Source organism: Anser brachyrhynchus (genome assembly GCF_964034855.1).
Source record: "Anser brachyrhynchus genome assembly, chromosome: 1".
Classification (NCBI taxonomy): Eukaryota; Metazoa; Chordata; class Aves; order Anseriformes; family Anatidae; genus Anser; species Anser brachyrhynchus.
This window is the reverse complement of record NC_137694.1, coordinates 106,277,169-106,299,322: the sequence shown is the minus strand read 5'-3', so window position 1 is coordinate 106,299,322 and position 22,154 is coordinate 106,277,169. Positions and strand designations below refer to the sequence as shown.

The 22,154-nt window shown below is 38.2% G+C and overlaps 1 protein-coding gene across 1 annotated transcript; it reads right to left on the bottom strand.

Moving 5' to 3' along the window:
• Window positions 1-1,654: 1,654 nt before the first annotated feature.
• NDUFA9 (NADH:ubiquinone oxidoreductase subunit A9) lies at window positions 1,655-21,366 on the bottom strand. Its single transcript, XM_080563652.1, has 11 exons — window positions 21,219-21,366; window positions 17,144-17,314; window positions 16,214-16,311; window positions 15,931-16,022; window positions 12,792-12,933; window positions 11,661-11,763; window positions 11,061-11,128; window positions 10,839-10,915; window positions 6,783-6,878; window positions 4,942-5,008; window positions 1,655-2,784 (listed from the first exon to the last, which is right to left on the bottom strand). The coding sequence occupies exons 1-11, from the start codon at window positions 21,277-21,279 to the stop codon at window positions 2,614-2,616; spliced, it is 1,146 nt and encodes a 381-aa protein (XP_080419778.1). The 5' UTR covers window positions 21,280-21,366; the 3' UTR covers window positions 1,655-2,613.
• Window positions 21,367-22,154: the final 788 nt, after the last annotated feature.

Sequence of the window (22,154 nt, the reverse complement as noted above, 5' to 3'; positions counted from 1 at the left end):
AGTGCCGGTGCATTGAGGTCTACCTCAGGTAAACTTCCAAACTACAGATTACTAGAAGATGGGAGAGTACCAAAGTAAGTATCACTCTCATTGTTCTGTTCTAATATGTTGCTCTATGTATCTGCTACTAACAGTGACAAAATACTGAGTTAGGCAGACCACTGTCTGACCCAACACAGAAATAGATCTGTTCATGTCATCAGCCGTTCTACCACAGGATACGCAGCTAAAACAGACAGGAAATTCAGAGTGGGATTAGTCCATTGTTTGCCTACATGAGATTTAGTACCAAAAGAACCTAAGATGTGCCTCCTCCATTTTTCACAGGAATCTTCTTATTCAACTTCAATTGAAATCAATGAAAGCTACCTACCACCTAAGTATTATGTAGGATACGACCTATTCTGAGGAAGACTAGGGAAAAAAAACAATACTTTTATGTTTATTCTGCAATCACCGCTTTCTCACATAGGTTCACCACAAAGAAAAAAAAATTCTTCAAAGACTTAGCCAATCAAAGAAACACCATAAAAAGAAATGAGATTTTCTAACCCCCAGTGCTCGTATATCAAAGCAAGGGCACAGCTTAGAACAGAGCCCCACTTTCAGATCCCCATCAAGGGCACTAGTCATATTCTAGCAAAAACAGAAGAAGCAGCAAATGCTAATGATTCCCTGTCTTTAAAGGGTACTTCAATGGTGCTGCACTATATTCCTTGGCAATAAACATTACTCTAAACTCAAGTGACAGCCAAAAAGCTATACAGAGACTGCGAAAAAATTGACCATATTAAAAATCATTGAAAGAGTGGAAGTAACGGAAGACACACTGCATAATGCAAAGCATGGAAGAGATTAATCCAATTAAATTTACAGGTGTGCCTTACTCACACAGCTTGAGACCATAGGTATGATGCCACCTACTGGCATTCATTCACAACAAAAGAGATACATAGCTAACTGAAGTCAACAACTGCGAACTACTGGAAGCTCCTATCTAGTTTTTCTTTGTAAATGAAAGAAAATAATAGTGACTGAGGCTGCAGTATCAGACTCTCAGAAATGAAAAATGTCAGAATTCAGGCTTCATACACTAGCTTAATTTGTTCCTCTTCCACATTGTGTTCTGATCTGTATTACCGTGGGTTTTTTTTTCAGTTTTTATTTGTTGTTGCTAATAGATTCAGGAACCGCGTGTCCTATGGAAACTTGCAGCAGCAACAGCTGAGCACTACTATGATGCTCCTCTTCTCTGGTATTCTTACCTGATGTGGAATAGGCTGCTTAAAGCAAACTTTTCATGGATCAGGTGCACGTTCTCTATTTAATGTGTATCTGAATTAAGATCCTGTAGGAGTGGTCTTTGGTGCAACTGAAGCCACTGGAAAAGCTGTACTTAAAATGCTTACTGTAATGTTGTTTTTTTTCCCCCCATTCTCAGAACTGGCATCTATCATTACAGCAGTACCTTTGAGAACTTTTTATGCCTGTTTGCCATCTGAAAATGGAAACTGCTCATTATCTGTGCAAGACTATCATGATAATTGCATATCTCTGTCTGTACTCTACATGGCTCCCGTGAAACAGTTTTGAAATACTAGTTTTCCCAGCAGGATGTGAGTAACATGCACAAATCAAGCATAAGCCATACATATTAAATGAGCACAAACAAGGCTATTTATTTAAAGCTAGGGTCTTACGGAAAAAAAAGGATTTACTCAATAAGTAAAAATAATATAAGGATCAAATTATTAACAATATGCACTTCCAGTTTGTCTATCTTTTGAATGTTTGAATTGGCAGGTTTATTTTCAAGTGAATGAATTTACGTTATCAAGAGAAAAGTAAACTATGCATGAGAGCCAAATCAAACACATGGCAGGCAGAATCAGTAAGTCTTATTATTACAAGAATCTAACTCTTCCTAACAAAGTAAACATTAGCAGCAGGTTTCTGTGGAAGAGCAAAATGCAGCAGCTGTTGAAATTAAAGAAGCACTTTGTCCAGGAGTTTCACAGTACTTCAGCAACAACACAAACACCAAGATTCTGATCTTTGGGTCCAGCAATCATCATGAGTTAAGAGACATTTTTAATGCTTTTCCTAACCTTGACCTTTTTGTTCTTTTCAATTTGTCCATTCTTCTTCCTGCTCTTCTTTTTTGTAACCTATTCAGTCCCAATCTCCACTTCAAATTTCTCCTCCACCATTAGGCTTCTACCTTTGACACCGTGATTATTTGTCCCAGTTCCTTCTCTCCTATTGTCACATCCAACAAAGTCAAATAGTAGGAAGCAAGCTTTGAGGTGAAAATACAAGGTGCTCTGTCACTTGTTTTATCCCCGTTTTCAATCCCACTCAATTTCCCCACCAATTTCAACTTATACCAGCTAAAATACTTCAATGCTCACCAACTAAGGAACAATACACAAATTTGCTATCATGACCTTTTAAAGAGAAGAATTGTTACAGTCTTCCATAATTAAAAAGAAAACACTGGCAAAATACAGCTTATGATTAACATATTTTACTCGGTATGTACACAGTTCTTCAAACAAATTAGGTCATACAAAGACAGTTTAGGAAGTGTTAAGCAACCACCTAAGCAACTGTTTACATGTTGTACGTCTTTGCTGGTTTTGCCTCCTCCAGCTCAGCATCCAACCAGCGGTATCTGCGGTGACGGCGCAGAACTTCAATTGCTTTTTGTTCTAGAGGTGTTGGTTGAATACCCAGGTCTTCCAAACCAGGAAGGTCAGGAAACTTCATGTCTGTTATGTGAAACTTCAAGAAGAAATGAAAAGGGGGAAAAAAAAAAGAGGGGGAATTAACAGAATGAACAGCATTAACACCCAGTGTAATTTTTAACATGCAAAAGAGAAGTATTGTGTATTCACGCCTGAGGTTACCTTTTTTCTTTCCTAAACACATACTAGCATAAATCTCTAGTACTAGAAACATTTTAATATGTCTCAAAACAATTTTCTACACGACAGCTCTTCAGAGATTCAACTGCAGTTTTGAGGCTGTTGATAAAAGGCTATTTCCCCTACGAAAGAAGACTTCATTACAATACATTCCCACATCTTGTAGTAGATCTGAAGAACTATTTAAAGAAACATGGACTCAGCCACCTATGTGTCAGTCCCTGCACACCAACTGTAATTTTGGCACAATTTTTCTCTCGGGGGGATGAAAAGACTCAACATGGCCCTACAAAACTATGGCCTAATTATACAATGTATTAAGGACCCATTGTACTTAGCTAGGAGATACAGATCCTCTGCACTGCTGGCAAAAAAAAAAAAATCCTTCAGACTTCAGATTTAGATACAGGAATAAATAACTGAGATATGCAGAAAGATTTTTCATTCTCTTTCCATCACGTCTGCATACCAGTAAGATTACTCAATTGAAACCATGAAATTAGGCCAAACTTGTATGTAGAGGTATATTTGAACTGCAAGTATACATCCTGCTTTGTCAAGAAAACGCATGTTGAATTATTGTCTTTAGTATCTGCTTTTCTCTGCTTATGGTTACAACAGGGTCCTATATAGGACAATTATTTAATTCTATTAACTTACTTTCAACACAAACGACCTGTACCTTAGAAAAGGGGGATTTCTCTTACAGTGCTATTTCTTAAAAGGTCTAAGTCAATCATCTAATTTTGTGTACAGATTGCTTACAGATGAAAAGCTGGAAAAGAGGGGAACAATCAGACACAGGAGACAGAGAAACTTTTATACTACCCATACTACAGCTGAATTGCAGTATTTTTAGTCAACTGGTACAGGCTTATTTCACAAAAATCTAACTATGAACTATGAAGGCAGCTAGAATTAAAGTTTTCATGAGGTAGCATGTCCACCTCCTGGGTCAATATGGTCAATAGAACTACAGTGCCAACTCCCTCTAACATCGGGAATGTGTTAGTGGTTTGGAAAGCGGAAAAAAGCTTTTATCTATACCATGAATAAACTTAATTCCTCTATTATATATACTATCCACGTTTTTTCACAATTAATTTCCATCAGGAATAGAAAATTACTGTTTATTTTACAGATGGAGAAATGCAAACAGGAAAGTTAATTCCTGACAGCTATTCAATAAGCAGCTCTAAGGATAAGACCTAGGTCTCCCAGATTCTTGATCGTCCCAGAATTTTAGAGACAGTGTACTATCAGGTCATAATAGGCTATTGTCAAGCTTTTTGTCCAACCTCCATTCACATACTCTGAGAATTAGGAATTTTAATACTCTGAGAACTTAAGAATGAACACAAAGTTTCAACACCTCCACTAGAAATGCATTCAAATATTAAGCAAGAATTTTGTCTGTATTCAATGTAGTTCAACTTGAGTTTTTAAAAAATGACACTGTCTGGGTGGTATAAGTGATTTTAATGCAGTTATAGGAACATAAATTCACTAGTTACCTAATTTTTAATAGTGTTTGCTGGGCAAAGAAGAGGGGAGGTAATGCATGCAGCCCTGATCACTTAACACATATGAATGTTGGGCATTCACCTGTCACCACATTACCATGTTACTACTACTAATTATATAACCCTTTGCCAATTGTTTCGACCACTTTCTTAAACCTAGTTAAAGAAAAATGTTAACTATTCTTCCTCCACCAATATTAGCAGAAAAACTACATCCTAATGATACCTTTAAAAAAATCCAGTTAGTCTCTCTATATCTCTTACTTAGCCTTTGTAAGACAAGTGTTAAATTGTTGTACACTGTTCAAAGTCTGAAGTTAATTCTTCATAATCAAACTCTAGCTAGTGAACTGACTGAAATACTGTACCACATGATGTACACACACTTCAGCACTCCTTGAAACGAAAGGAGTGCTCCTTGTAGAACTACAAGTGGAAGTTACAAACACAAACCTTCCCCAAGAAAAATTTGAAAGTTCTCCTTCACTTACCCGGTCTACTTTGTCTCGCGTTAACCATGGTTCAAATGGACTGATCTCAAAGAATCTTGCAACTAAACTGTAATCAGAAAGTGTTGCAAAATTATAGTCATTATGCAGATACAAAGGAAAAAAAAACCCAAGAACTAGGAAGGATATTACACACTTTATAGTGTGTGCTGCTTGTGCAAAGCTACAAAATCATTAATGCAATGAACATGCCAGCAAACAATTTCTTAGCTGTGTTTCTGTTAACTTTAACTGTTTGCTACTGAATTATTCAACCTCCTACTTTTCTACTTCATAAAGGGATGAAAGAGTAGATATCTAGAAGTAAAACTGAGTGTTGTTAGTAGGTAGAGAAAGTAAACACATCCAATTCGCTACACACCAGAGGGTTCGGTCCTTCCCCTGCCTTTCCTCCAAACTCTTTTCCCTAATAGCTTAGGCAGTAATCCAACTAGTCACAAAGTTTGATTCAATGCCTCCATGGGAAAACAAGCTTGCTGACAACTAAATGATTTAACAGCCATATAAACAAGATGATGGAATCTGGAACAATCTACATCTATAAAAAGGATGAGTATTAGTGTATTTACAATTTCCAGAAATCAAATTTCCCTTGAAAACAAATGAATCTGGCAGAGAAGAAAATAATACTACAGTTCTTGCTCGGTGATTCAGGACCAACTGTATTCCAAGGTAGAACCTCTTACTGAAACGCTCAGGTGGCAGACTAGGACAGTATAAAGTTACTACACAAACAGAACTAGGCTTATCTGCCTTACAGACATGCTCTTTTCTCAAAAACATGAAATACCACTTAGTTTAGCCCATAAAGAAAAATATATAACATGGACTGCAGCTAATATGAGCTAATAAGAATAATACACACCCATGCAGTTACTTTTTAACAAGCTTCTCTATGTCATCTAAGCCACGTTAACTAGAGGACTCTACAGACAATTCAGAAATAGATGCAACAGTTGAAGATGTTGTTCTAGAATTATTCATCATCTGCTACGTGAACCTAGTAGTTCATTAGTAGATTGATTCTGTAGATCAGCTTCTCTCCTGAGCGCTCTAAAGGGACAAAACATACAGCTACACAGGTTGTTCAGTGCATGCAAGCAGAACCTTTACAACTCATCCACTGTAGTCAACTGAAGTGATGCTACAGCTTTTTTTTTTTTTTAAACTATTTTCCTATTTATTACTATCTTCTGAAAGATGTTACTTTCCTCATATTGCCAAAAAAAAAAAAAACCAAACACGTGCTCAAATGCACTGCTTAAATTCCCAGGCCAACAACCCAACAGAAACTTACCTCCATCACTAGTTGAAATGAATACCCAGGGCTGAACTAGAAAGTCAAGTCAATACCCATAGATACCCACATCTCAATTCTATTTCCAGTGTGGCAGTGCTCAACAGACTGGAAGGACAGCTGACAGTAGCTGCTGCACAAAACATCTGTCAGGGCCTATGGTCAGCAGCATACACAGTTTTTCCCTGTGGTACTACTAAAAGTTCGTTCAATTTGCTACTGAGTGTCTCCACTTTGGACCTTTTACTAATTCTTGGCTCAGAAAAAGCAAGGCCATTCAATAACTCTGGAATAAATAGTTAAGTTTACTACAACTCCACTTTTTATTCAGTAGCTTATCAAGGGCAGGCCTGTGCCTGAGCAGAAGACTCAAAATTAACAGATGTGTACTTGGGGAAAGCCAGTTTCTACAATCCTACAACATTAAATAGCAATTAACAGTACTAATAGTAAATGACCAATGCAACAGTTATTTACACTTCTATGCTGCTTGAAAACTTCCTAGTGAAGGAAGGGTTCCACTTACTGATACAAAGGACGTGGAAGTGGATATGGAAAAAAGGTTCGAAAGGAAACTGCATATGCATATTCTACGAGGTCATGAAGAAGGTAGCGATTAGGTCTGAAAGAAAAAGCAATAAACATTATAGTTAAATTAGGTGTACTTAAACATTTGCAGTAAGAGAAAAATTAGAAAGACACACACACCAAGCCTACCAAGGGCCTATATTCTTCAGCGTAAATTATTTGTCAGGTTTGTCAAGTTACCTCACAAGAAGTGAAAAAAATTTTGTTATTAAAATTCTATACTGTTTGAAATAAGCAGATTAATTTAGAAAAACATATAATCAGATGTTAGCGATGATAACAGTACACTTCACGAATTACAAAATTGTTTTATCATAGTTTTGGGTGTCCCTACCAAGGTGTTGGCAGCAGGGGGGATGCTGAAGTGGCCTCTGTGGAAAGAGTTCAGGCGTTGCCCCATGCCCAGACACTCATCTCTGACCAACAGACCCACTGTCAGTCACAGATAAGCCCATCAGCCAAGCTGGCGGTGCCTCTGTGAAAACATATTAAAGAGGGACCTTGACAGACTTGAGAGATGGGCCTGTGTGAACCTCAAGAGATTCAACAAGGAACAAAGTCCTGCATCTGGGTAAGGGCAGTCCCAAGCACAAACACAAGTTTGAGCAGTGAAGGGAAGAAGTGTGTCTGAAACAGCAGAGAGAACGCCAATGTCAGAGGTGGTGGCGGCTCTAAGCACTGGAGCAGAGATTCTTCTACAGCCCACGGGGAACACCATCATGAAGGAGGAGAAAAATATGAAGATGAAGGAATGGCACAAAGGAGCTGCTACGGACTGACCCCATATGACATTCCTCAACCCTCTGCACCACTCAGGGAGGTGCAATAGAAGAGTCACGAGTGAAGCTGAGCCAGGGAAAAGGGTAGATGGGGAGAGGTGAGGTGGTTTCTTTTGTTTGTTTTGTCTTTATTTCACAATGCCAAAATCTATTTTAATTGGCAATAAATTAATTTTCCCCAAGTAAAATCTCGCTTATGACAGTAACTGGGTAAGCTGTCTCCCTGTCTTTATCTCAACCCACAAGGTTTTTCATTTTATTTTCTCCCCTTGTCCTGTTGAGCAGGAGGAAGAGTAAGTGGCCAGGTGTATGGGTATCTGGTTGCAGGACTAGGCTAGCCCACCACAATCATACTGAATAAAATGTATTCTGTGTGCTTCTAAATCACACTCTTAATGCGCCTCCTCCAAAGACTCAAATTCTGTATACAATACACTAAGTACTGGGATAGGACTGAATCTGTAGAAGCCCAGGTAACACTTTGTAATACAAGAAAGCCAAAAAGCTAGAAAGCAAACACTAAAATTAATAAAGGTTTCTTCGGTAGCAAATGGTTGCAAGGAAACTAATTCACTTGCCTTTGAGAGACTAAGAACATGCTGTTCTCTTCAAGAGCAAGAGGAAGAAACCAGGGTAAATTCCCCAAAAGAATGCATTCACCCTCTCAAAACGGAGGGATGGAAGCAGTCAGGCTCTTGTACACCTGCAGTCGTTTAAGAGAAACATACCACTGGGAGTTCCTATTCTTTTCTTGTTCAGACTTCACCTTGGCATTTAAATACTCCATTTTTCTAGATGTCTTGGACTGAAACAATTATCTACCTTGGCTTTCACGGCAACTTTCTGGTATTCTAAAACATTTTGAAAAATCTTCGTGACTACACACTAGAGCACACTACTAAGCTCTGATGTGTCATTTTGTGTTTCAGCCTTCAAAATTCTATGCTGCAGATCATGATTCAAAGAAACAATGAACAAACCAAAGTGTGAGTCTCCTAACGTTTTGTTGTATTTTTCAGATAAGGCAGAGACCTCAGTGAAATGACAACTATCTTAAGACTGACTCCTTCATAGGTAGAATCATCCTAAAAATAAGACTGTAGCTTTTCATCTGACAATGAATTACTGCTGGAATCTAAAATCCCACATAAATGAAGAGTAAGTAATAACTAGAGTAAGACTACATAAAACTCCAGAAACCCTTGGCTATGATACAAAAAACATCAATTTCACTTTGATAAACCAAATATCTCAAAGATATCAATGTTTGAGGTTGTAGGAATGGAAACTGAGCCTTCAATAGCTCAGGCTCAATAGCCTGCAATGTTCTTTGGAGAGAACAGAAATGCAAATAAGCAAACAAAATTTGTTGTTAGATGTTAGAAAAGAGAAAAATGCTAAATTACTACTAATATATTTTCTAAAGGCAAATTAGGGCAAAACAATCTAATGGGTATACTTTAAAGGTAGGTCAGCATATTTGGGAGAATTCAAATGAATTCAACACTCCAAACTCCTTGTTGACTTCATGCAGGTGGCTAAATTATATAGCCTGATAAAGATCTGGATTTATGAAGTTACACAGAAGGAGTACCAGACGCCAAGTTTTTTGCCTTTATACTTAAACATCCTAATACCTATCCAAAGCTAGTAAAATAAGCCAAATTTACTTCAATCTTGATAGTTAAAATCCACAGATATATGTAAGGTAGCTCTATATAATAAGATGTGAGAACAAAGACCAATACTTTTGTTCCTTTATAAATTACCAAACACTAACAATGCAACTTTACCAAGAAAAAAGTTACATACAAGTGTCATTACACCAACCACAAAACCAGCAGACAGCAAGCTTTTAGCATCCAAGACAGATTGAATGAACGGATGGAGCAAAACCAAAGACATCAGAGGAGAATGGAACAGAGAAAAAACATACAAAATCTTCAATTGCTCAGGAGCAGCAATGCTACCACCAGGTGCCATAGTTGAAACTCTATTCCACCATAGAGTAGGAGAGGGAAAAGCATTCTTTTAAAAAATTAATATTTTATACTCAAACTGTTAACTCCCTTTAAAAAAAAAAAAAGGAAGAAAAAGTGCTTCACACAGCTTTAGTCAAGGGTTATGTTGCAGAGTTCCTTTGGTTTTCCAACACTGACTTGAGTCTTCGGTTTAGACTATCACTTATTCAAAAGCTTTTCAGTCATTGTTAGGTGCCTGAAACTCTGTATTCCTTGCAGCAATAGCCTGGCATCCTCGCTTGAATTCCTGCCTCTGAAACCTAGGTGTTGAACTCCTGGCCTTCTCCAAATTGCCAAAAAATGAGACTTTGAAACTGCAACAATACAAAGTTTAGCCAACTGCCCTTGCATTTGGTTGCAAATATTGTTCTATTTAGTATGCAGTTCTCAGTTTCTCCTGCCATTGGAATAGTTACTTCTGCTGAGATAGGGGTGAAGCTAAAAATTATTTTGCTAGTTTTTAAACAGAAGTTCTTCAGCCTGATTAAAAAAAAAAAAAGCTGCTGCCTTTTCAAGAACATCAGCATACTGCACACCTAACCTGGCTACTAGAACAGCATCTTCCTCAATAGCTCAGTTACATCAAAAGAGTGAAAGATAAACCAGTAATAATCTCTGCTCTACAGTGACAGCTTGTTATTCTTGTAACAGCATCACAAAATGAATATGGAAAGAACAATAAAGTCTCAGATATGCCTTCTGCAAAATCCAGTACATTTTCAGGAATAACCGTGTAACTGATTTCAGTGCCACATACTGAAACATGGACCCATTCATTACCTTGGCATTTAGCAGGTCATCTTTCCTTATTGCTAATGACCTATTCTGACTTGGAGCTTTTGTAAATAAATATTCCAAGGGATCCACTGACTTTATCCATTCTTATTCAAGGTGATTTCCACGTAGTTTTAGCAGCATTTTCTCTAAAGCTGTTTTGTCTGGTGTATTTTAAAAAGACTGGGTTATTTTTTTTGTGCGCACATACATACCATTAAATGCAATGGGGCCCACACTAGGATTTTCAGAGTACTCACAACAACAGCTTGAGTCATTTTTCCTCCCAAAAAGGAGGTGGAATTTATTGCAGCTCAAACTGTGTGCATGGACGGAGAAATTAAATGTACTGTGCAGCATGCCAAAAAATGACACCAAAAAGAAGTACTTCAGATAATTAGAATCAGAAAAGTAACCTACCCAGCCAATGCATATGTTTTTCCTTTAGCATCAGGATCCTTAATTGCATTAATAATTGCCTTTGCTACATCAACCACCTGTGAGAAACAATAATAACAGATAATTGTCAACAGAAAACATGAATGCATGCACACTCTCTTCTTCAAGAGTGATTTATGTGGAGAAAGGAAAATAAAAAAAAGACACAGGATTTGGGATTGTCTTGCTTTTAGGAAAACTTACATATACTGGTTGCTTTGCTGTTTTTTTGCCCATTGAAATAAGAGGCACACCACCAAACCAGCGCATGTCTGATGGAGAGAAACAAACATAACTTGAGAATAAAATCTGTGAATCCTTTCAGCAGGCAAATAATAACCAATACATGTTGCACAACACTGAGTGTGGATCTCTTCTGAAAAAAAATTGATTAAAAAAATTGGAAATAATTACCACCCACATTCAGTTTTCTTATCAGCAACCATGGGAAGGCTATACTTGCTGTTCACCTAAAGTGGTTCAGGGATACCTCAACTTTGCAAGCCAGAAATAGCTTCTACTCTCTGCTGTCTAGATTGTCAGAACAATCTAAATAAAAAAAGTAGTAGCATATAAAATCAGTGAAGTCTAATTAGATTGAGGAAGAATTCAGGATCTACCATTTCACCACAAGACGAAAAATTATTATTCTTCTGTTACGCATCTTCAGTAAAGTAAAATACAATACATTTCTGATAAAAAAAATCAACTCTCCACTTCTCAAAAGTAAAATGCATTTTCCCTCTGTTCTCTACAAATATGTATACATACTGGACATGGTTTTATTATTTCAAGAATACATACTCGCATAATGATTGAGAAATCGGTCCTCCCTCCCAAACATCTCAGCGGGCTTCATAATTATAGCATCTGGAAATTCTTCCCTCACTGCTTTCTCTCCAACAGCCTGTCATTCAATTAAAGTGATTATATGAATTAGATCCATTCCAGATAGACCAAAAGATAATACCTTTTCAGAACTTAGGGCATCCTGACAATAGCACTCAAGAACTCAGCAGCAGCAGTACAAAATTATTTGTATCTGAGCCATTTGATTTTTGAGATGCTAAGTTAAGTTCTCGAAGACTGTCCCAAAAGTCCCATAAAAACGTAGATAACTTATTCCACTTGAGATACAACAGTCTCATTAGTGAAGGAATGCCCATTAAAAGTGATGAATTTCAAAAAAAAAAAAACCTAATCTAAGTACTTCTCTATCTTATGTCAGAATAGAGATTGAAAACAAAACAAAAAAAAAACCAATGTTTAAATAACCCCTACTGTATTATTAAAACACTCCAAGAATTGCTTAAGTACAGTGAAAAAACTTCAGAAGCAGCTGTTTTCCACATGGGACTGGTGAATACAATAAGGCCTATCTATATCCTATAGACTCATTACACTCTGAGAGCTACCAAATTTTAACTGTGTTTAACAAAAAAAATCTATTATAACCAAGACAACAGAGTCCAGTAGGCAGGACAAAACAAAAGGATACCAGAAACAGATTTTTTTTGTAGTAGTAGAATTATCTGTTCTTGTACAAGGGTCTGTAATTCTGATTTTTTGTTTTTGCAGAATTCATTCTGGCATAATCTATTTACTCGCATTTGTTAGGTCAGCCTTAGATGTAAAGCATGATATCGGATCCCAAACCACCACCAAACTCCTTCCTAACAACTGTAATTGTAGATGCAGAGATACCCAAGGACAGAAGAAAGGAGTAGTTTTCAGGAATACAAGATCTACTTCCCTTCAACGTACATGAAAAACTTAGGAGGATTTCTAGCCCCAATAAGCACAGTAACATAAAAATTCCTCAGATGAAGACAAAATTCCATAGAAGAGTGATTTACTTCAAACAGACTCAGTTGGAAAAAAAAGAGACAAAAAGTAGGCTTTCTGCAAATATATTCAAAATTATTCTAGACTTACCTTATTCCTTAGGTATTTGGAAGGACTCTTCATGCTAGCATTCAGGTGAGAGATATGAACAAGTGTTTCCACACCAGCTTCCCTAGTTATCTGGGCAATACTTTTGGGAATATTTACAAATTCATCTTCAAAACTGAAGTTTCTAAAACAAGCCAAAAACAAATTTTAATTTAAGAGTGACCAATAGTGGTTGCCTACCAACCAATAGCAATCATTACATATTACTTGAATATATTTCAAAAATCTATCATCATCATCATCATCTATCATCAAAAATCTATCTCATTAGAAAGTTTAAGTTTGTGAGATATTCTTTTCATAATAAGAACAAGTGAAATGCAACAGTGAGCTTCAATTACAGCAATAATACTGCCTTCTTCATCTGGTAAGATCAAATCAGTATGAAAAATTCTCTTGCCCACTCATCTGTGACAAGTAGAAACCCTTCCCAAGACAAAACAGGTTTGGGGATTTTTTTTTGTTTGAAAAAAAGTGTTTTGTTTGAAAAAAAAGTGCTGCATTTCAAAATCTGAGCAAAACTGTCTTTTTACAACACCTGTTCAAAATCTGACTTGATTTGGTGCACTCAATTACATTAAAAAGGAACACAAAAATTCTGAGTAGCCTAAGTTAGGACAGATGCTAGGCATTGGGAAAGTGGACAAAAACAGACCAAAGAACTCACGGGTGCTTATGCAAATGGAAAATTTTACACTGACAGAAGAGTTACAACTATTCCATAGCAGCTGTAAGGGGACTTCAAGAAGAAGCGTGCAGAAAGAAAAAAAAAATGCTCTACTCACTTCATAGCATTCAAGGGGCCTAAGTTAGCGGGGTTCAACTGTAATCTAGTTTGGCATCTGCTCAAGAACAATACAGAAGCTCAGTCTCCAAGCAGAACTGACACTATAGCCTGGCAACAATCCCAGAATTCCTTCCAATTATTCCAAGACTGCAAGAAAGAGAACTGGCTTCTCATGTCTTCATATTGTCCTTGTAAGCACCCCACTCCATCTTTTGTATTTGATTCTGAGTAACATACATTTTTGTTACTCAGAATGCCTCTCCGAAGTGCCTCTCCCTCTATCCTTATCTGCTCTCACAGTTCTTCAGATCCCACTGGAGTCTAAAGAAAGCCTTAAAAATAAGAAGTTATTTTTGACCCTTCAATAGCTAATCTGATCCTGGGAACCATTACTCCTGTTCTACTCACAAAAATAGATTTTAGAAACACACAAGAATGACCAACATCCCTCCTGTAACTATGGAGTTTTCAAACAACATAGTATACACAGATCATACTGTATACTAATACAAGGCAAGGAGAAAAGTATTTAATGGCAGGCTTTACTTCTCCCTCCTCCCTTCCCACCCCAATCTCCACTTCTAATCTTAATCTTCTTTTTTTCCTGCTTATGTTTCTCACAGACTTTGGGATGATTACAATGGTTAGTGTGACCTCACGTTTAACAGGCCACAGAATTTTATCACAGGGTTCCAGCACCACCATTGATATCACCATAGTAGATAAAAAACACCTAAGGACTTCTGAGCAACACAGTAGCAAATTTTGGAACACTATGAAGTCTTTAGGGTATACTAAGACTCCTCTGCTTTTGACACTGCTGAAACCGACCAGAGCAACAAGATTCTTTTATTTGGTTTTGATTGTTTTTTTAAACTAGAATGAAACTATTTATTGTTGTTTCGCTTACTTTCACTAAAAAAGGAACTCTCCCTTACACAAATCATACTTTTTATATGAGTCCAGAAATGTTGAGGGAGAAAGAACACATCTGGATGATAAATGGAGATTACATTGTCCTTTGGCCAACTGTACATATTATATTCATAATGTACACATTATGAAGAAATTGTTTCTGTTCTAACAGCAATAAGAGTTTCAACTTTCACGTTCATAGCTTAGTAACCACACGTATTAGTCTTGACAGGTTGTTTTTGTATGCTTTTACCTATACCCCAAAGTCTGAAGAAGACAGAAAAAGAACCAAAAACCTTGTCAGACGCACAGAGTTAAGTTAGTTTAGATGTTTTTCCCCAACTAAACTATGTATAGACTCCGAGAGCAGGATAAGGAGCTAAGAGACTATCAGGAAAAAAAAGAAAAAAAAAGCACCTCTAAGAGTTTGAATGCTATATCAAAGAGTCTCCCAGAAGTTATGTATAATACTTGACCAGACAAGAAACAGCTGAAATAGGTGCTTGCCAAGAGACACACTATTTTAGGAAAAGTAATTGTAGAACTTAGGACTACACCAACAAGTGACTATTAGCCAAAAATAGTGCAACAGAAGCATTAGGCTTTTAAGTATAGGTGAAACCAAGATCTACGTTTGATTCTGTCTGCCATGACAGCAAGATTATGTAAAAAGGCAAGCCACACAGTTAATGAGTTTGTGTCTGGCAGTTCTGCAGTAGGCTTTGAATAAAGTTGGAAAATTGCACACATGCAAAAAAAAAAAAAAAGAACCACCAACAAAACAGAAACAGGCTATTATGTGCATTTTTAACCTGAAGTATGTGAGATTTTTTTAAAAACGGATTTCAAAAAGGAGCTACTTAAAAAATTATTACCAAAAATGCTTATGTAGCTAAAAGCATCTGTGCCAAACTGTCAAAGAATTGTTATTAAACATAATAGGGACTTTCCATAGCTATTTCTGTTCATTAACATTTACCAGAGAATAGAAAATCCTTGATCTTAGCTTATTATAGTAGGCTACAATCCACCATTACCACAAAGTGGCAGGATGAAAGCCCATTTCTTTAACAAAGTAAATGAGTCCACAGAAACTGGAAAGCCTCCACAAGATACAGAAAAGGGACCCACCAAACATCAGTAAGGTGTACAAAAGCAGTAAATTTAACTCTCAAACAGAACAAAAACTGTACACTAGAAAATTACAGAAATAATTTACTTCTCAAGAGCAGATCATAACCACGTTTTAAAACATTAAACATTTAAAGTGGAAGAACGTTTATATGCAGGATTTCAGTTTTGCCTTTTGTATAGAAGGCAAAAATAACGTGTCACTGCATATTGTACGTGTGCTGTAAAAAGCGGCTGCAATATCCAATACCTGTTGCAAATCTATGCATATAGGGGAAAAAAATTTACTTTGTTTCCCATTCTTTTCCAACAAGATTAATGACCACATTGCTGTGTTCCACGGCTCTTCGGATAGAGTCTTTGTCCTTACAGTCCCACTCCTGTAACCAGAGCATCAAATGGGAAAGAGATGAGATAATGTGTAAAAAGGCATAATCAAAGAAAGCTCTTTCACATCATTTCCATTTACAGGCTAAACAATAGCAGGAGTTCTGACTTTGAGAATGATTAACAGACTTCCTTGTATAGCAATGGTATTATATTTGATCTGAAGCCAAAGTAAAAGACTTACTAAGAAGAGAAGTTGTCCCAGGTCACCCATTGGTCGCAGATACATGAGGTCATACTGATCACAGCGATAGGGTATGATTACTTGAGATCCAATGCGACCTAAACATTTAAAAAAAAAATCATTTAAACTACTACATACCTAAGTAGATGAACTTCTGAACGTACAGATTTTTTCCTTTGTCCCTAGCTTTAAGAACAACACAGACACATAACTATCTCAAATATTATCTGCAAAGCTGAAAGTAGCAAAGAAACAAGTTATTGAACTTAAAACATCATTTCGATTCTTAAGCAGGTAGATACTTGAATACTTGAGTGAATTAATAAGTCAGAAAATAGTAAGACAATAGTAAGTAAGTAAGTAATAGTAAGACAATAGTAAGACAGAAAACAAAAAACACAGTGCATACTATAAATGCAGTACAATACGTAAAAATGTGTCACATCTAAGGATATTTGCATTTTTAGAAGGTGGATGGAGAGAAGGAAAAACAAAGCACAAGAGTTATTTTCTAAAACTCAAAATCAAAAGGACAACTCTAAAGAACTCCAATCAAACTTCTGCAAGCTATTTACTATGATGTGCTAACAATGCCAAAATCAGAAGAATCAAATACATGCTGTACCTCTTCTCAGAGCTGTATTCTACAGACTGGAAAAACATTATGTGAATGAGAATGACTGGTCTTAATGATTATAACAATCTTCAAATGCTTCTATATTTTCTAGATTAAATTTGTTTTTACTAATTGCTACATCTTGGCACTTTACTAAACCAAATACTATGAAGAAATGATGCAAAACACTTTTGCGCTGCTGCATTTTTAAGATCCAAAATGCCACAGACTTCTAGATTAATCTGTAACCTAATGAAAAAACAGAGCTTGGTTAAGCACTTAAACTTTTAATTAGTATTCCTGGAGAGCATTACCTAAACGATTGACAACATAGCGTCCTAGGAAACCTGTAGCCCCAAAGACAGTGGCCACAATGCCACTAACAGAGGATCGTCCACTTCTTCCATGAGGGATCACTGCATGATGAACATGGCGGTGCTGCTGCAACACAGATGGAGCTGCAGCTAAGGCAGAAATCCCAGGGCCTGCAATACAAAATGGGAGAGAGCACGTGATACAAGCTAAAATTTATCAGTGTCAAACCACAGTTAAAAATACTTTTTCTCATTACAGACCTATTTTGTTTAGTTTCTTTAGTTTTTTAGTTTTGGGTTGTTTTTTTTCCTCCTCCTCTGTTAGAAAGGTTTTCCATGCCAGGATATTTCAGAGACATCTGGATAGGTCAGAGGACAAGGAGCATGCGGGAGATGTGGATAAAAATTGAAGTCCAAACTAAGACACAGAAGGAGCAGACTAAGGCTATCGGTTCCTAAACAGCAAGTAAACCTTAACTGGCTAGCACTAGTATTTGCTGTATGAGGTAAGACACAGAGGTTAAGCAAATAAAAACTACTTGCTACAGGCAGGTCCCTTCCGAGTACATCCACAACCTACTCCTAGACCTGAGATCTGTGAGACAAAGACATCAAGCTCATTCTAGATGTGCTTAAACCAGACTTTTTACCTCAGTCTAAATACAGCAGACTCAAATGTTGGAGGAGGCAGCAATCCTCCTGTAACAGAGCTCTAGAGTGCGGGGAAATGAAGAGATGCAAAGAGCCACCTCCATGATGCACAGGATATTGACTCAAAGCTGTTCCTTTCCTCAAGGAGGTACAAAGAGTTGAAACCACAAAAACAGCAGATCTGTAGAATATTGATATAAATTGACAAGATACCTCGAAGAGGAAGTTTGGAGAGCACATGTTTATTCTCTTCAAACAGGTTAGGCAAAAGGAACAAGGAATCTACTCAAGAGATTTTTGAAATTGGAAGTGTGTGGTGCTACTACATGGCCCTGCTCATAAGAAGAAAGAAACAGATGAAATGTAGAGTATAAGAACAGCACAGACATCCTGCTGTTAACAAGAGCAGACTGTAGCAGCTGTCAGTGGAAAAAAAAAACAGAAGAAAAACAGTAACTGACCTTCCAACTTCTAATAAATCATGACCACAAGCATTTTATAGGTAAAAAAGTTTCATCTTCCCCACACAAAACTAGGCAAAAAGAACTACAGTGAAAACAGGAAGACTAGTAATTGATACCAGAATCAGATGATTAGGAAATTTTAAGAAATCCCACTTGTACACTGAAGGAGCTGATTTTAATCAGATATATTAGGTACTGCCAGTTGAGACAGTGACACTGATGCCATAGCCACAATGTTAAGAAGATAAAAACTACGAGGTATGCTTGCAGGTGAATTATATTTTATTAGGTCAGATGATAACATTCCAACCAGAAAATCCAGCAAGACTTCAGTGCTCAAGACCTGCAAAAAATCCAGCAAGACCTGTTCCCAAAAGTTTGTCTATCCTTCCTCTCTTCATACTGTACAAACTGGAAAAAAATAAAGATGCCACATCTACAACTTTGTCCCGAAAGGCAGTTTGACACACGCTTAATTAAATAAAGCAGAAACATTCATTTGGACTTATCAAATTAATCTAACGTGCTTATAAACTGTACTCCAACTGGCCGATAGAAACAGGACAAAATAATGTATTACCTACATAAACTTCAAGTTTATGACTTTTCAAAAGCAACTCTCCTATGCAAAAAAGGCCCAATCTCAGGAACGCTTAAACAGCACGGTACCTGGCTCAAAGTAACAGATATGCTACTGCATTTCAAGTTTTTTAATGTGATGCAGTAGGTTCATATTAAACTTTGCGATACCTCAGATTGAATTCTAAGAAACATACCAATTCATCACTGCCATATTCTCCACTTATCTTCACTCTCTACTTTTTCTACCATACAGTTAATTCAACACTGCCCTCTAAAGTCTCTGTGTTCACTTCTGGAGAAGTACAGAGAAGGTGAAGGCAGTCATTTCAGTGAATTTCCAATACAGCATATCATAAACAAATTACCAAGCTGTCATTACTATGTTATCTGGCACAGAATACACAAACATGCAGCCTATATAGGTTCCTTGGTACATTAAGAAAAGCTGTATAAAATACTGTGTCACTAATTTTTAAGAGTGTTATGTTATGCAGTTATTCTGTTTTTTTCAATGATAACAGCAACAACTGAACTCTCAGCCTAAAAATTTACCCACATTTTTATGCTTAAAAATACTTGGGGAGAGGGCTTTTTTTTTTTTAATTTCTTTTAAACAACAACAAAGTAAATCTGTATATGTAAACAGGAGTGTGTATTGAATACTCTGTACAGAATAAAGCCTGTATGTAATGTAACAAGTGGCTGGAAGGTGGAGATCAGCTAAGCCCAGTACAAGTGCAAGTATAAAGGATAATACTGGGGCAGACAGTTGGATAAATATGCTGCCTTCGTTCTTCTTGTGTTCTAATAACCTTTTTTTTTTTTAAATACTTACTTTTAGGAAAAGCAAACCTATAGAAAAAATGATTGGGTTCTTCAAAACCAGATTCCTTTAATTCCAAAGAGCTGCATAGCATGCTGAGATGGTAAAATAGAAAGCTTGATGACCAACTGTCCTTCTTAATACTCTGTTCACATACACTCCTCTTTCCAAAGGTTTGAGGAGAAAAAAAAAAAAAACAGAATATCCTATTTACATAATTAACCAACACTCTCTCTGTTATGGTTCACTAGGAACATTTCAGTCCTTAAAACATAAAATATAAACCCAACAGGATTCTAATCTACTGTTAGTACCTTTCAAACGTAATATTATTAAATAGTTCTACCTAAATAAAAAGAAAAAGAAAGATAATATGAAAAATTTCTGCATGTGCCTTTCAACACTTCCATGGGTTCTTTGCTGTTATTTCTGCAAAAACACTTGATGACAGTCTCTTCGTGATACTACCGCTGTCACATTTGTAAATAATATCCCCTTATTGTCTTGTATTCTCCCACTTCTATGCACGCACCTGATGGTACTTGCCTTACGCTGTAAGCTCTTTAGCAGTGTACACCTTTTCCTGTTGCATAATTATTCAAGATCCATCACAATGTATCGCCATCTATGGCCACATGCCCAGTTACTACTACATTACCAAAAAAAAGTTTTAAGGATATCCATGAGACTCAAACAAAGCAAACTAGGGAGGTCCTCACACAAGATTCACAACCTTCTGTATGGTGTGCAGCCCTGCCAAAATGCAACCCCTAGTAACTGAGAACAACATAACTTAAGAGACCCATACAGCTTTCATAACCCACGTTAATATTTCCAGACTAAGCAGCACTACTTAAAGCTTTTTGTCCTATGCTAATGTGTAACCCAGACTTGACAAACAGTTCTTTCCCTAGATGGGCAGGATGCCACCTTCTTCACTAGGCAAAATCCATTTGGGACTAGAAGCTTGTTTTTACAATCCTTATCTGAAGCAGTTTGAGTACTGTTTTGAATTAAATAAATATCAACAGTAAACCACAACCACATTTCTCTTGAGAAGTCCCGCTGCTGCAATTAAAAGCATGTTAAACTCCTTCCGCACCTCTACCACCCACCGAATGGCCACCTCCCACTTTTCACAACAGAGGAGCACACGGCGAATCCATGTCACTAAATCGGTTCCGTTTCGGAGCCAAAGGCCCGCATCTAAGCGTTAAATATAACCCGGGCACCTGCGCACGTTAGGTGACACAGAGTTACCTAACAGAACATGAAAAGAACCCACACTATTAGCTTTCAGATCAACATTTCACCTGCTGAGGTGCTGGCAGCCCCTGCAAGAAGACGAAAAGGGGGGTGGGGGCCGAACCCCCCCCGTTTGTGCCACGAACGCCAGGCGCTGCCCGACGCCGCCCCGCTCCCTCAAGCGAGGGCCGCAGGAGGAGCAGGGCGGCGGCGCAGCGCTCAGACACCCCCAGCAGGCGGGGAAAGGAGCCGGCAGCCGCCCCCCGGGCCGGGCAGGGAGCAGGAGTGCCGGCAGCCCGGCCACACTCACCTGCCCTTGGCAGCCACAGGCCGCGGGCCGACCGAGGGCACAGCGCCGCCGCCGCCGCCATCTTGCCGCTCAGCCCACAACCCCCCGCGGCCGACGGCGGGCGGGCAGGGCCAAGCGCCTCGTATTGGGAGGGGGGGGGGGGGGAATGGCTGCGCGGGCGCGGCGCCCTGTGAGCATGCGCAGGGCCCGTCATGGTGGCGGGTCTGGGTGCCCGTGTGGGGGGAGTGAGCCAAAGCAACTGCTAAACCACAGTAACTTCGGTCGCCGCTGAGCCGGCCGGTTGAAAGCATTCTCAGTAACAAGTACTTACACCTTCAGTTACCTGGCCTCCTTATATTAGCCTTCCGTGGGAATTAAGCTATGACATGATTACAGCCAACCACCCTACGGTTCCCAGCCCCTCCTCTCACCTCAGCGTTGCACTGAAATATTTTCCCCCTCAGCAAGTGCTGTTGTGAATCTTGCATCGTGGTCACACGCAGGGCACTCTAAATCTGCCACCTGACCTATTATAGCCTCGTTTTTCCCATGAGCTCCCATTGCTTTTTAGTCTGCATGGAATACAAATGGCTGTTACTTTGTAAACTGGCTTGCACCGCTGTAACTGCTGCTCCTACTCACTAAAATGGTTTTAAAACATCAACAAAGTAAGAGTGGAGATTATTTCTGGCGATTTGATGCAGATTCCAAAATACTGACACAAACCCAAAGTAGCAGTTCTGCCAGAGATGGGGCGTAGCAAGGGACTGGGGCTTTGGAGCAAAAGCCTGGATGCTCTGCACACACTGGCCATCTCCAGTTCTCAGCCACAGTGCACTTTTGCGTCTAGCAGATAGCCAGGTGCACACCAAACTGAATGCAAGCATCTTTTGCTGGTACCTGGGAATTACAGTGCAGGTCCCGACGGCCTCCTATCCCCAAACTATGCCCTTTTCC